Source organism: Acomys minous (genome assembly GCF_964271855.1).
Source record: "Acomys minous genome assembly, chromosome: 1".
Lineage (NCBI taxonomy): Eukaryota > Metazoa > Chordata > Mammalia > Rodentia > Muridae > Acomys > Acomys minous.
Window position 1 is genome coordinate 154,332,592 of NC_140483.1, and position 14,748 is coordinate 154,347,339.

The 14,748-nt window shown below is 43.9% G+C and overlaps 2 protein-coding genes across 5 annotated transcripts in view; one reads left to right on the top strand and one right to left on the bottom strand.

The window, feature by feature from the left end:
* KIAA1958 overlaps window positions 1-14,748 on the top strand; it is a 139,647-nt gene that overhangs the window by 66,076 nt on the left and 58,823 nt on the right. For all 4 annotated transcript variants that reach the window (XM_084750152.1, XM_084750151.1, XM_084750149.1 and 1 more), the window contains exon 2: window positions 1,294-2,488. In XM_084750152.1, coding sequence (XP_084606278.1) covers window positions 1,318-2,488 — 1,171 coding nt within the window. In that variant the 5' untranslated portion in view covers window positions 1,294-1,317. The remainder of the gene's footprint in view (window positions 1-1,293; window positions 2,489-14,748) is intronic.
* Window positions 7,619-8,441, bottom strand: LOC311580898 (midkine). Its single transcript, XM_084752730.1, has one exon. The coding sequence runs from the start codon at window positions 8,350-8,352 to the stop codon at window positions 7,921-7,923; it is 432 nt and encodes a 143-aa protein (XP_084608856.1). The 5' UTR covers window positions 8,353-8,441; the 3' UTR covers window positions 7,619-7,920.

The following is a 14,748-nucleotide window of genomic DNA, read 5'->3' on the forward strand; positions in this document are numbered from 1 at the left end:
TATATGTCAAGCCCCACAACAATGCCTGACGATAGTAATTGGCCAATAAATATTAGGTGTAATAATAAGTAGTGTTACATTGTTGATGTACAAGCCTGTAGATGGAAGCCAGGTGGTGCCTTTAATCCCAGCACTTGAGAGGCAGAGCAACAGGGAGAAACCCTGCCTCGAAAAGACCCAAGCCTATAGATGGTGTTGGCCTTAGTGTTAGAGCAGCTGCTTCTGCAGTTCATGTGTTTCTGATTTTGATCAAGAGAGTGTGGAGTGTCTCTTGCTTACCTTACAATACAGGGTGATGATAAAGGCTCAGAGGCTTGTTCTCTAGTTGAGGGTAGTCAGGTCTCACACACAGCCTGGACTCCTTTGGTTTAACATTTAATGTTAACTCTATAATGTTGAGCATCTATCCCATCAGCCACGGCAGGTGTGAGGAGGACCATGTGAAGTCATGTTCAGTTTTCTAGAGTAACCAGGGCAGATAAAGCACCAGAAAGTTCTCCGTGCCTCTCTGTCTAGCCTCTCCTCTCGCCTGAAGACTCCATCTTCCCTTTCCACTTTCCCTTGCCATCCTTCTGTGCCTCCTCATAACCTAGCCAAGGACTTAGAGTTAATCCTGTGTTAGCTGTTTCTGCTTGGGGCTGTCTTGGTGTCATTTCAGGAACTTGGTGGCTAGAGATCCCCAGGCTGCCTGCCCCTGCTGCTCTGCCCGCCGCCTGCTCCCACAGCAAGCTTCTTTCCTCAGAGACTTTCTTCCTCCCTTGTGTAGGGCCTCGATCCCTCCTTGGTTCTCAGTTGCCTTGTCTTCTAGCATCCAGCAGACTGACTTTCCCCGCTGACGATCCACACTTTGTTCTCAGCTCTGCCTCCATAATGACGTTTACTAGACGGCGCCATTCGAAGCGCAGTCCTCTTGCTTAATGCGAGTAGTGCGCACATTTCATGAAGGACTGAGCAAACAACTCTCCCGTCCGTGGGGAAGGAAAATACACCAGGAAGAAACGCGCCTCCCGCCTGCACCCATTTCTCTTTCTTCATCGCTTCTTTTCTTCTTTGCAGGAATTGTTATAGCAATAAAGGAAACTAACAGATTTTTCTTCAAATTCCGTACGGTGTGGACAGTCAGCTGTTTCACCTTTCCCACCCCTGTTCGTTCATATGCAGCGGTGGTTTCTACGTGCAGTTTAGAAGTACAGTTTCTCTTTTTATTCCAAGTGATTAGAGTTGGAAAAAATGAACTGTGATGTGGGAGTGTCAGGGTAATAACAGCTTCTCATTTTGATTATTTCCCTTTAGGAAGGACACTGCTGATCCTGTAACATGGAGGATTGTCTTCATACCTCATCTGAGAATCTGTCCAAATTGGTCAGCTGGGCCCACAGCCATGGGACCATTTGCAGCCTCATTCCAAACCTGAAACACTTGCTTTCTGAGGGTTCCCATGGGAACCTGACTGCAATGTGGGGCTGTAGTGCCGGCCATGCTTACCACTGGCCACTGACAGCTACTTGCAGAGCTGGGTCCCAAGAGAGGGTTTGTTTCCAGGACAACCGAAGTTTTAATTCTGATAGTCCCAGTATAATTGGGGTGCCTTCTGAGACACAGACTAGCCCTGTGGAAAGGTACCCTGGGAGGCCTGTGAAAGCAAAGCTGGACTGTAACCGGACCAGAGACTCTTGTGACTTCTCTTACTGCAGTGAGCCCTCTGAATTGGACGAGGCTGTTGAGGAGTATGAAGATGAAAACACACTGTTTGACATGGTTTGCGAGTCTTCTGTTACAGATGAGGACAGTGACTTTGAACCCCAAACCCAGAGGCCTCAAAGCATTGCTCGCAAAAGGCCAGGAATAGTCCCAACTTCCATCCATTCAAGTTCCCAGGGACAGATGGTTGATGAGTGCAGTAATGATGTCATCATCAAGAAAATCAAGCAAGAGATTCCAGAAGATTATTACATTGTGGCAAATGCAGAGCTGACTGGAGGAGTGGATGGACCAGCCCTTTCATTGACACAGATGGCAAAGCCCAAGCCCCAGACTCATGCTGGTCCTTCCTGTGTAGGGTCTGGTAAACTGATTCCCCATGTAACATCTGCCATCAACATGGAACTAGACCCACACATTATGTCAGCATCCCCCTCTGTGATCTCCAGACCAATCATCCCAAAGGCTGCTAGGGTATCTCTGGCTTCTCCCAACAGAGGACCCCCTGGTACCCATGGTGCTGCCCACCAGGTGACCATGCAGATGCCTGTGAGCACATCACATTCTAACAAACAGATCAGTATCCCTTTGTCTGCCCTGCAGCTGCCTGGACAGGATGAGCAAGTTGCTTCGGAGGAGTTCCTGCCCCATTTGCCTAGCCAGGTCTCATCTTGTGAGGTTGCCCTTTCTCCCTCGGTTAACACAGAGCCTGAAGTGAGCTCCAGCCAACAGCAGCCCCCTGTTGCTCCAAGCATAACCACTGAGGCCACTGCACAGTGCATTCCAGGTATGGAACACGAGGTGACCATAAGTCCCTCATCTGCGTACTAACGGGAATTCTGCGCCGTCAGCACTTGTAGAGCACTTGGTTTAGTTTGCTAGGGTGCAGTTGTCGTCATCCTCAGGAAGATAGAAGTAGGGAATACATTGCACGTGAGGCCCGTCTGAAGAAGACCATCTGTTCGGGCTCTAAGATTGTGCTGTTGATGGCCACACTTCAGGCTCATATCCAGCCTTAGCTGGACTTCTTTAAGTAAATTTATTTTTGAAAAATATCAAGGTAGTTAAGCCAACTGATGTTCAATAAGGATTATGATAATAATTGTTTTTGTTACTATTTATTTGAACTAATTTCCTCTTGCCATTGATTTTAGTTAGTGTGATAATTGACAATGATTTTTAAAAAGCAACAGGGAACTTCTTAAAGAACATTTGATTCCGTCTCTCAAACTTAAAAGAATCAAATGACATATAGTTCTGAAGTAGGCCAGCTTAGCTCAATGCATTCACATTGTCAGGAGTGTGGAATTATCATTCATGGCTATTATTACCTCTACAATTCTAACTGTCTTTATTTCATATACTCATTGGTTATTGTGCTATAAAGGGGGTTTGATGCTCATACTTTGGGGTCCACAATTGAAATCTAAAAGGACACAGGTAGCTATATGGACAAAGGGTGAGCAGACACAGAGACTGTAGAAAGCAGAGCACAGTGGCGCATTTAGTCCTTTTCGAAAGAGCCACGCGTTTGGGGGAAACATCCTTAAAAGGCCGAGGTACCTGTACTTTTGGCCTGAAACTTCCTAGAATTACATTGCTTTTACAGATACACATTACAGTTTCAGTGTCAGCCCCAAGGTTTCCCAAGGGAACTTACCACTGAAGACCTTTCTGTTACAGTCCACTCATACAGTTGCTTTGAAAATTACGCTAGCTGAAAAATCATAGACTTTTATTTGGTTGTTTTTCTGGACAGTTTTATTGAAATGTGATTCACATCATAAAAGACACTTTTTTCTTTGAAAATTTTATTTTATGAGTGTTTGTGTGTATGTGTGTGTGTGAACCACATGCTTGCCTAGTGCCAAGGAGGTCAGAAATGAGCATCGGATTGTGCATCATCATGTGGGTACTGGGAACCGAACCCACATCCTTTCCAAGAGCAACAAGTACTCTAACCGCTGAGCTGTCTCTAAAGCTCTCTTTTAAAGTGCTGCCTGGCCCCAAAAGAGCCCCTAGTCCTTAGCAGTTACTGTTTTCTTCTCTCAGTTCTTGGTGCCAATAATGCACTCTCTATGAATTTACTTACTCTAAATATTTCATATAAACCGTATAACCTTTTGTGGCTACTTTGATTTAGTGTGGTATTTTCAGGATTAATTCATGTTAGAGCATTTTTATTGCCTGATAACATTTTACTGTAGATATGTCATACTTCTTCAGCTGTTGTCACCTTTGGTCTGTTTGCTACTGTGAACATTTGTATACCAGCTGCTTTGTGAGCGTTTGCTTTGATTTTTGTGTGGACATGGAATTCCTGTAATTAAGCCTCAGTATGGGATTTCTGGGCCTATGTTTGCTATGTTTTAAGAGTTTTGAAACACCACTAACCTGTTTTCTAAAGCCACGTGCTTTTAAGTCTTAGCACTAATATACAAAGGTTCCTGTTTTTATGTATGTCACCAACACATTATTTTGTGTTTTAAAAATGTATCGTTGTTGCTGGGCCGTGGTGACGCACACCTTTAATCCCAGCACTTGGGAGGCAGAGGCAGGAGGATCTCTGTGAGTTTGAGGCCAGCCTGGTCTACAAAAATGAGGCCAAGACAGCCAGGACTGTTACACAGAGAAACTCTGTCTCAAAAACCTTTAAAAAATGTGTTGTTGTTGTTGTTGTTGTTTTTCTCCTTTACTCCCAACACACAGGAGACAGAGGCAGGCAAATCTTTGTGAGTTCATGGCTAACCTGGCCTATATAGTAAGTTCTAAGCCACCCAGGACTACATAAAAAGACCCTATCTTAAAACATACAAACAAACAAAAAATCACTATGTTATTGCATGTATGAAATGGTCTTGTGATTTAACCTGCATTATTCTAATAGCTAATGATATTGAGCATTTTTCATATTTTTATTGGTCATCTATATAATATAAATATACATATATATTCTTCTGTAAGTGTTCAGATTCTTTGATTGTTTTGCAGTTAGAGTCCCTCGTCTAATTTGAGCTACAGGAATTCTGTGTATTCTGGATGTAAGTCCCTTACATGATTTGCAAGTATTTTCTCCTGTTCTTTAGGTCCATGCTCTCATTCATTCATTTACTCATTGTATATTCTTCCTCCCTCACCTCCTTTTCTTGTCCCGCCCTCTCTCAGAGGAAAGCCTTGATCTTCCCTCCACCTCCCAAGGGCTAGAATTACAAGCATGACTCAATTGTGCTTTCTTTCTTTAATTATTGTATAATCCTGTAGACATAGGCTAATCTTCACATTGCAGGACACATGTCTATCAGGCCGCAAATGTCTTTGCAATAGGAAATCTAATTCTTAACATATGGAAGGTACAAGCAGTACTTTCAATTTAAATAGTTGGCTTATCCCCTCCTTTAAATATACAAGACAGCCTGGCAGAGTTTTATAGAGGCACTAGTGTGCTCACCAGTGTACTAAGACTGCTGCTGTGGTCCACACTAACCCTATAAAGCAACTTGGGGGACCCAACTGTGTACTACATTGGAATGTCACTATATAATGATTTAGGAAGGAAATCCAAACTATTTGAAAACTATATGGGGTTTTTGTTTTGTTTTGTTTTGTTTTGTTTTGTTTTGTTTTTTGAGACAGGGTTTCTCTGTGTAGCCCTGGCTGTCTTGGAACTCACTCTGTAGACCAAGCCGGCCTTCAACTCAGAGATCCACCTGGTTCTGCCTTCCCAGTGCTGGGATAAAAGTGTGGTTTTAATTATTTAATTAGTATGTGTATTCCATTAGGGTTCTTTCTTAATTTATTGAAATTGCAACTCTTGTATCATCTGTGAAAATTAGGCATGACCAAAGAAAGCATGTAATGCATTGAGCCATGAACTAATCTGACTTTACAGTCACGAGGGGAATTAGTTTGGCCTAGAGAGCTCAAGAAATGCGCTCCGAAGACCCAGTCATGGCAGATGCTGTTGTAACCTGCTTAAACTCTGTATGTCCTCCATTGAGACCTGTTTTAGTTCTCAGTGTGACTGTAGCACCTCCATTTTGAATATATGGTGAACTTGAGTTCCAGTTTTCAAGTGCTACATGCCTGGAACCAGAGAGGTCCAATGCTTGCTGCTTAGAATAAAACAACAGATGATGAATGCATGTTCTGCTTGGGTTAAAGATAAATGATGTTCTATTAGAGTTGAGGCTGCAGCACCCTGCTATGCTTCTTGGAAAGCCTTGCACCCTGGAAAGCCCCCAAGAGCTCTCCTACCCCAAATCCTAGCCAGTCAGCTTAAAATGCTTTGCCTAGCCACCTGCTTACGTTGTACTCAGAACAAAATTGATTCTTCTTGTGTTTAGCTAATCAAAGTGATGTAATGCTGCCCTCCCCTTGCTTCCCACCTGGTTACCTGGTTATGGTTTTTCTTATTTAAAAAACCTGCCTTAACTGGGTGGTGGTTGCGCACACCTTTAATCCCAGCACTCGGGAGGCAGAGACTAGTGGATCTCTGTGACTTTGAGGCCAGCCTGGTCTACAAAGCTAGTCCAGGACAGCCAAGGCTACACAGAGAAAAAACTTTGTCTTGAAAAACAAAAAACAAAAACAAACAAAAAAACCTGCCTTAGAAGCAGACCAACGTCATGGTCTGATTCCCGAGTTCCGACTGTGGCCCTGACTGGTCAGTTCTTGTTACCAATGTCACAATCTGAATTTACAGGCTGTGTCCCTGACTGGTCAGTTCTTGTTCAGTGTTCAAATAAACTTCCATCAATCTGAGTCTGGTGTTTGAGTGGTCAGTGTGTGGCTGTTCCTGAACCCTAACATTGGTTCTCATTTTCTGACTTACCATTCTGTGGAAAGATACCAAATGTTAACATGCTGTTGGCTACAGAAAAACTGCTTAGACTGGAAACAGCAGTGAGATTAATAACCCAATTGGCACTTCCGTTTGGTGAGAGTTACATAAACTTAACATAATTCACCTTTACTTCCTAGAGCCCAACCTAGGTTCTATATTATAAATTGTAACTTATTTACTTATCTGTGTTTATGTATTTATTTATAGTTGATTATCTCTCACACACATAATCCAGCACATACAAATGTATGTGATTACATTATAAGTGGACTCTACACAGTTAATGTATAAAGCACAGTTAGGACTGTACAAAAGAGAATAGCTCTGGGAAAAAAACATAGTCAAAATTAAGAATTGGCATTTGAGCACACCTATAATCCCAGTACTCGGGGAGGCAGAGGCAGGTGGATCTTTGAGTTGGATGCCAGCCTGGCCTACAAAGTGAGTCCAGGACAGCCAAGACTACACAGAGAAACTTGCCTCGAAAACAGACAGAGTAGGCACTTGAAACTGTGGAAGCCTGAGTCTTTATCAGATTATTGCAGTAATAATACATGGGTTTATAAAGTCTATTTTAATAATAATCTGAAAATCACTCATTGAGCCAGCCTAAAACAAAGAGAAATTGTCCCATTTTTAGCGGTATTGTGTAGTCTGTTTGAATACATTAATAATAAACTCAGAGTCACCATGAATGCTCAGGTATCACATCAAGGGGAAAAAGTCAAAGCGCTTCCCAATGGTGTCATTTAACCAGGCGTGAACCCAGTTTGTGCTTCACTCCCCAGGTCCCTTCTGTCTGCCCCATGAGCCTGAGTCTGTGCCTGCCCACAGGCAGTTTTGTGAATTTGTCTCTATGTCTCTCCTAAACAGAGGGCTTTGCTCAGAGAGCGTCACATGGGGAAGGAATGAAGGATACTTTACAAAAAAGCTTTAACAGATTTTTACAAGGAATTACATCACTGACCTTGGCTGATCCAGATTACAGATATCATTGTTTATCAAGTCCGAATGTTACGTTCAACATTTATGGTGGATATCATTTTATTTTTTTTTTATTTTTTTTTTTTTTTTGTTATTTGAAAAAATGTGAGTTTATTTTATTCATTTCTTAATAACAGGTATCAGGGTGGGGAGGACAGAAGGAGGGCTGGGAATTAGATCCCTCTGTGTGGAGGCTCAAGCTTCCCAGAATCCCTTGTCCCTCTCCACTTTGGGCACTTGGTGTGGGTGTGAGGGGGCAGGGGTGGGGCGTGATTGACAAAGCTGACAGGAAGACGAAAGGCACTGGTGGGTTCTATCTTGGGCCGGTGAAAGAGGAGGGCTTCTCCCACGAACGACCCAGGCAAGGCCAGAGGCTCACTGGCATCCTGACATCAGTCCTTTCCTTTTCCTTTCTTGGCTTTGGTCTTCGACTTGGACTTGGAGGTACAGGGCTTGGTCACGCGGATGGTCTCCTGGCACTGGGCATTGTATCGAGCCTTCTTCAGGGTCCCTTGGCGGGCTTTGGTGCCAGTGCTCCCATCACACGCCCCCCAGCTCTCAAACTTGTATTTGCAGTCGGCTCCAAATTCCTTCTTCCAGTTGCAGGGCACCTTGCAATGTATGCGCTGGGTCTGGGCCCCACAGGTACCCTCGCGGAAACCCATGCCGCAGTCCTTGCTGCTGGGGGTGCAGGGCCCCCAGGTCCACTCCGAGCACTCGCTCCCCAAGCTGCCCTTCTTCATTTTGTCTTTCTTTTTGGCCACTGCGGAGGTGAGCGCCAGGAGGGCAAGCAGGGCTAGAAGGAAGAAGCCTCGGTGCTGCATCTCGCTCACTGCCGCTGCGATGCTTCGCTCCCTCCCGCAACAGCCTGTCCCGCTAAGTCGGCTGCGGCCCCTTTTGTCTCCAGAACCGGTCTGAGCCCATGGATATCATTTTATAAGATTACTTTCAACCTCCGTTTTTACTGTTTTCAGCAGATGATTATTAAAATACACAGACGTGACTCTAGGCGCCAGCACACCTTTAATTCCAGCACTTTGTAACTTTGAGGCCAGCTTGAGCTACATAGTGAGCTCTAGAGGCGCCAGGGCTATGTACAGAGATTAAAAAAAAAAAAAAAGATTACAGCAACGCATTAACTTGGGTTGTAAAGGTTGATTGCATGAAAAACCCAAGACAAGGTTGGTTATTACATGGTTCTCTTAAAGGTGGATTAAACAAACAGACTGAGCACACAGTAGGACAGCAGTCTTAAGTGACCTTGAGGTGGATTATTAATTTTGTCTGTATGGTCCAGTAAAAGTTCCAGTCTTTGCCAGGCATGGTGGCGTATGTGCTCGGGAGGCAGAGGCAGGTGGATCGCTATGAGTTCGAGGCCAGTCTGGTCTACAAAGCAAGTATAGGATAGCCAAAGATAAACAGAAAAACCCTATCTCCAAAAAAAAAAAAATCATATACACTTTAAAAATGGGATGAGGTAGGATACCCCCACCTCTTAAAAATGCTTCTGGAGCTACTAGAAAAACTCACATTTACAAAATAGTTGATAAAAATATTCCTCTGGATTGTACAAAAAGGGAGTCAGGGACCACTGACACGATGGACTGTTAGCCGGACTTGGCTTCTCTCTCTTTTACTTCAGAGGCTGGACTCTGGTTTTCTGTCTTTCCGTTTTCTGCAGGCGGATCTGTGGTTGGCTGGTCAGCCACTTGAGCCAGTTTGCCCTTTGCTCCCCTCCTCCCTTCGGCCAGCACTTTTTTGTCTGGTGATTTATCCTTTCCCATGGTCTTTTTAGCCTCGTCGAGCGGCGCTTGAGCTCCACCTTAGCTGCTCCATCACATTAACTTTCCTCGTGGGCACTGTGCGCAGCATAGGGTGGGAGACATGTGGGGTGTCGAACCAGTCACAGAACTGCGCTGCCTAGCCGCCGCACAAACTGCTGCTACCTGTCCTCTGGTTATTCTGAGTCCTCCTTTCCTGCTCTCTTTTTTGACATTTAAAACTCTAAAGTAAAATATATTGGGGGGGGGGGGTTGATGTCATTAGTTTTTCTAACGTTCTTGAATAATTTATTGAATAGTTCCCATTTCCAGTGAACTAATGTATCATTTTTGTTTACAATTGAGTCTGTAGATTTTACTTTCATTGATCTCTTTGTATTTTTTCTTATAATTTTACAAGCAAAAAGAACTGGTATTGTTTAAATTGTTTACTGTCCTTTTTGAAAAATTACTAATGTAAAGCTGAGTTTAATGATCTTCTAAAAATTAATAAAGGTGTATATTGCTTCCTATTATTTGGTCCATGATGGCAGAATAATTAATGGTTTCTTTTGTCAGAAATAGAAACTGAGTTAAATCAAAGAAGGAAATTAATTGCCTTGTAGATATTCAAGCAAGTATTCCTCCAGGATTCAGATGTCATTTTTGCCATTTTCCAACCTTGACTTCGTATCCTTTTTTTTTTTTTTTTTTTTAAATTCAAGACAGGGTTTCTCTGTATAGCCTTGGCTATCCTGGACTCACTTAGATCAGGCTGGCCTCAAACTCACAGAGATCCACCTGCCTTTGCTTCCTGAGGGCCAGGATTACAGGTGTGCGTCACTGCACCTGACCATCTCCTATTCTTTGTTGATGTATGGAGTGAAGTTAGTTGTGCTGGGGGCTACCATGTCTGTCAGTTGATGGAACTCATATATACTAAGCCCTGGTCCAGTCTTAGCTTCAAGCTTCTACCTCAGAAATAATTCTGAGTTCAATCCTAGGTTAGTCACACAGCAAGAGACAGGAGTCAGCATGAAGTTTACAGGACAAGACTGTTCTTGGAAGTTCTGTATTTGAGATAGGAACAGACAGCTGCCTCCTACTGTGATGTGCAGTGAGTCTACATGTTTTGTTTGGGCAGAGAGAAAGGGTTTTGTCATTCACAGACATACCGGCATGTACTTGGGCAGTGTTCTAAAGGATAGGAACATGTAAAATGTCATTCTGAGTGCAGTGGGGTGGCCTGGCTTCTGTGTCTGGCGGCTGGCTGGTCCAGGTGCTGCTTGCTTCCAGACAAGAAAAAATGGACCTTGAGATCAAAGGTCCCAAGATCCCATCTCTCACTCAGGGGTGGCTTGGAGGGCTCAGGGCGAAGCTGGAGGCCTGGGTGCTGCTAGCCCAGGTTCCCAGTCTCACGGGGGGAGGGGGAAATGACATTCCACCGGTGTTACAGTTTAGCTCTTTTGGAACGGAATTGCTAGTGTCAGATGGCAGTGAAGACTTGTGGGTGCCACAAGCTGTGATGATACCAAAAGTGTTACAGCCCTTCCTCTAGCTGCTGTGCTGAGCGCTGCAGAGGCAGTGGATGTTCGAAATGAGACACGAGCCCAGGCAGGTGCTTCCCTGGGAGCATCCAGTGGTGGTTCTTACCCTGAGTAAGTGGAGTCTCCTCCTCATGGAATAGGAATGGCGAACACACTTGAGCACAAGCCAGCCAGCCTTTACTTCTAAACCCTGGGCAGTGGGGAGGGGTTTGTGGGTGAATGTGTCTGATTTGCTGGGGCAAAGGATGCCAGGATACTTATCTACATACAGTGGTACAGGACCTCATTCACATGCAGTAGAACAGAGTCCTATCATAAGGAAAACACAGTATTTAATTATCCTCTGGGAACTTCTAGGTACAGCTAAAGGTCATTTGCTTAAGGCTAGGATCTCCTTATCATAGGGTACTTCAGGGATCCCCAGGTATTTGTTAAACCAGTCTTCTTATCAGCAAAGGGTTAAAGGACCTGTGATCTTTCTCTGAGGGCAATGTGATGCTTCTTAAACGATCTGAGGTACCCAGGTCAGTGGAAGAGAGAACCCTGCTGAGAAAAGGAGTCTGTAGTAGCTCAGTGGGCTATCCAGATACTCCAGGCTCCGGCCTCTCCAGCAGCACCCCCATAAAGTGTGTACACTTATGTGTGCAAACACATGCATGTACACTTGTGAGTACTCTTTCAATGTTGCCATATTCCTCCAAGATGTCTGTGCCTCTTCTTGAGAAAAGGAGTGAGGCGCTCTTTACCTTTTCTCATATTTCCTTACAGGAAAACATGAGACAGAGGCATTGAAAGATATGAGAGAAAATAAATAAATAAATTCAAGTTCTATTTTACCATAATTCTTGTGAAAGAGTGATTGTCTAAGAATTGTATAGCAGGCAGCCTGGCTGTACCGAATTTATAATAAAATATTTTTTAATTGATTCCTGCTGCTGATTTGCAACCACGCTTACAAATTAGCAATGCTTTTTTTATAAAAACCAAATGTAAAATTGTAAGTCAAAGCACTAAGGAGAAGGCCTAACCTATGATAAATAGGGAGAAACTGAGTAATTCCCACTGTGTTAGCGGTTTCATTGTCCTCCTTAGAGCGTGCACTGAGTGTTCTGAGCCCTCTGATTTCATGCCTGGGCTGTTGCTTCCTCCCCCCCCCCCCTCTCTCTCTCTCTCTCATCTCCAGGCTAAAATGGGACTTTCTTTGGCACCACCAGCTCCCCAAATAATGACAGAGACCTTTTATATTTCTTATTACTGTAGGCACTATAGCTGGGCAGATTCTTGGCTGTTCTGACCTGACTATCCTGGCCTGGCCTCCATCCCACACATGGCCCTTTACCTCTTAATTCTCTCTGTCCTGGCACCCTGTTTGTCCCTCTGCATCTGGCTGCTGACTCCTCCAGCTCTTTATCCCACCAATCAGGAGATGATAGAGAACAGTGTTGGCAAAATACTGAGGCCGATGATGTTTAATAAAAATAACAGTACCAGAGTCCGGCCTGCACCCAACTCTTAGGGCACAGAAATCAGCATTTGAATAATGCAAGGGCAATCCTTTACATGGTGCATTAAAACATCACCCTATTACTTGTCCAGAGGTTAGGCTGTTAGATGATATCCCCAATAGATTTAAAGAATCATTTATCTTTCTGAAAATCCTTTTTAAAAGGACCTAGGTAGTCTGTATATCAGAAGCAAGAAAGCAGTGTGTGTCTTAGTTTTGTTTATGTACACACACACACACACACACACACACACACACACACACACCAACACACCAACACACCAACACACCAGCATCTGGACAAGTCTTTTGCATTTAACAAAGTCCCTTTTCAAGGTCAGCTAGCTATGTGATATGACAAACATTGTGCTGGGTTGGGTGGTGAGGAATCAAAGATGAAGGTCAAATCCCCTGTCTGTGGGGATAACTTTACTTAAAGGGGCAGGCAGACCAACTATTTCCAGTGCATAAGATTCGGTGAAACACGTATGTGAAACAGTTGACGCAGCCTTGAGGAACACACGGAAGAACATTTCAGCTAGAACAGCATGAACAAAGACAGTAGGGCTCTGGACACACCAAGAATGTTGACGAAGGCAAGGAGTTGAGTATGGCTTGAGCACAGATTCCAGGGGATGGGAGACTGGTGCTGAAAAGACAAGCTGGGGTCACCTGTGAAAGCTGTGCATATGATGTCATAGTGTCCAAACAGTTCATTCTCTTAGAAGATCCTGCTTTCTAGATATTAGTGACTCAAGTAAGAGTGACTTTTTACATACAGCAAACTGAAGGCGTTGGACAAGAGGAGACAGATGGGCATCAAGGGCCAAGTGTTAGAAGCCTCTGGGGATCCTTGTTAATTACACATTCCCTGTTTAAAGGCACAGCACTGTTTTATGCAGCTCCAAAAAGTCCCCAGGACATAGAAATCTGCAGTGAAGTCACGTGTGCAGTTCTCCATATGGGCGAGCTAAAGCGTGCTGCGACCATTCATTCCCATGCTAATTAAGCAAACTTCCACTGAGAGCCTGGGTAGGGGGCAAGTTCAGCTTGGACGGCACTAACACAGTTGGGAGAAAGACCTCCCAGGTCTTACCCTCTGAAAACAACCTAGGTGGTTCAGCAGCTGGCTTGGTGGCTCTTGCTTGTAATTCCAACACCTGGGAGGCTGAACTCAGCAGGATGGCCAGCATAAGCACAGTGTGGGTTAATGTCAAGCCTCAGTCTCAAAAAATAAAATAATTTTTTTAAAAAGAACAAAACTTGGTCTCAAATAATTGGTAAAATGTGATATTGTTAATCAGATTGGATGACTTGGTAAGACTGAACTGGTTGCCGTTAGATAGCAGCATTTATTAGGACTGTTTTAGGGTGATCTATGGCTAAGAGGGAATGGCTACATGAGCAGTTAAGCTGCTGTGATAAATGAAAGCCAAGTGTTTCTTAGCCAGAAATTAAAAGAGGAGAAGCTACAGGCCAGCCAGTCCTCATCATTTATTCAAAACACTTTCTTCTCAGCTACAAATAAGCCTGGTTATATTAAAATTATAATTTTATTTTTACAGACAACTGGTAATTTAGCTCTAAGATTTAGAAATATTATCACTTACTATGTAGCCCTGGATGGCCTGGGACTCAGAAATTCTCCTGCCTTTGCCTCCAAGTGCTGGGATAAACGGCGTGTGCCACCACCCCTGGCCGGTGCTGTAACTCTGAAGTAAAAGCAACGTAGGCTGAAGTGCTGGACCTGCTTGGACTTGATAGCTGCACACTTAATGCAGTAGAAAGAAACTTCAGTTCTTTCTTAAATTATTTTATTTTACATATATGAGTGTTGCCCAGATGTATGTCTATGTACTGCATGTACCTGGTGCCCAGGGAGGCCAGAATAGGGTGTCAGTGCCCTTGGAACTGGAGCTACATGGTTATGACTAATGGTGTGCGTGTTGGGAATGCAACCCCTGGCCCTCTGCAAGAGCGGCCACTGCTTTTAACTGCTGAGCCGTCTCTCCAGCTCCTAGAAAGCATTTTTTTTTTAAATACAGGGGTTCTCTGTGTAGCCCTGCTTGTCCTGAACTTGATTTGTAGACCAGGCTGGCCTTGAACTCACAGACTCACCTGCTTCTGCCTCCCCAAGTGCTGGGATTACAGGAGTGCGCCACTACAGCCTACTAGAAAGCAACTTTTAATGTTACAAGTTATAGACTATCTCTAACATTTCATAGCTTTAAACTGTCCCTTTATGGGGTCTCACTATATAGCTCTTGGCTACCTCTGCCTGCCTGAGTTCTGGGATTAATGGCGTGCACCACCACACCTGGTTTGCTCTTCTGATTTTTTAAAAATGTTTTTATTTAATCTTTAAGAATTTCGTCCATGTTTGTGATGTATGTTATACTTTATGTGTGT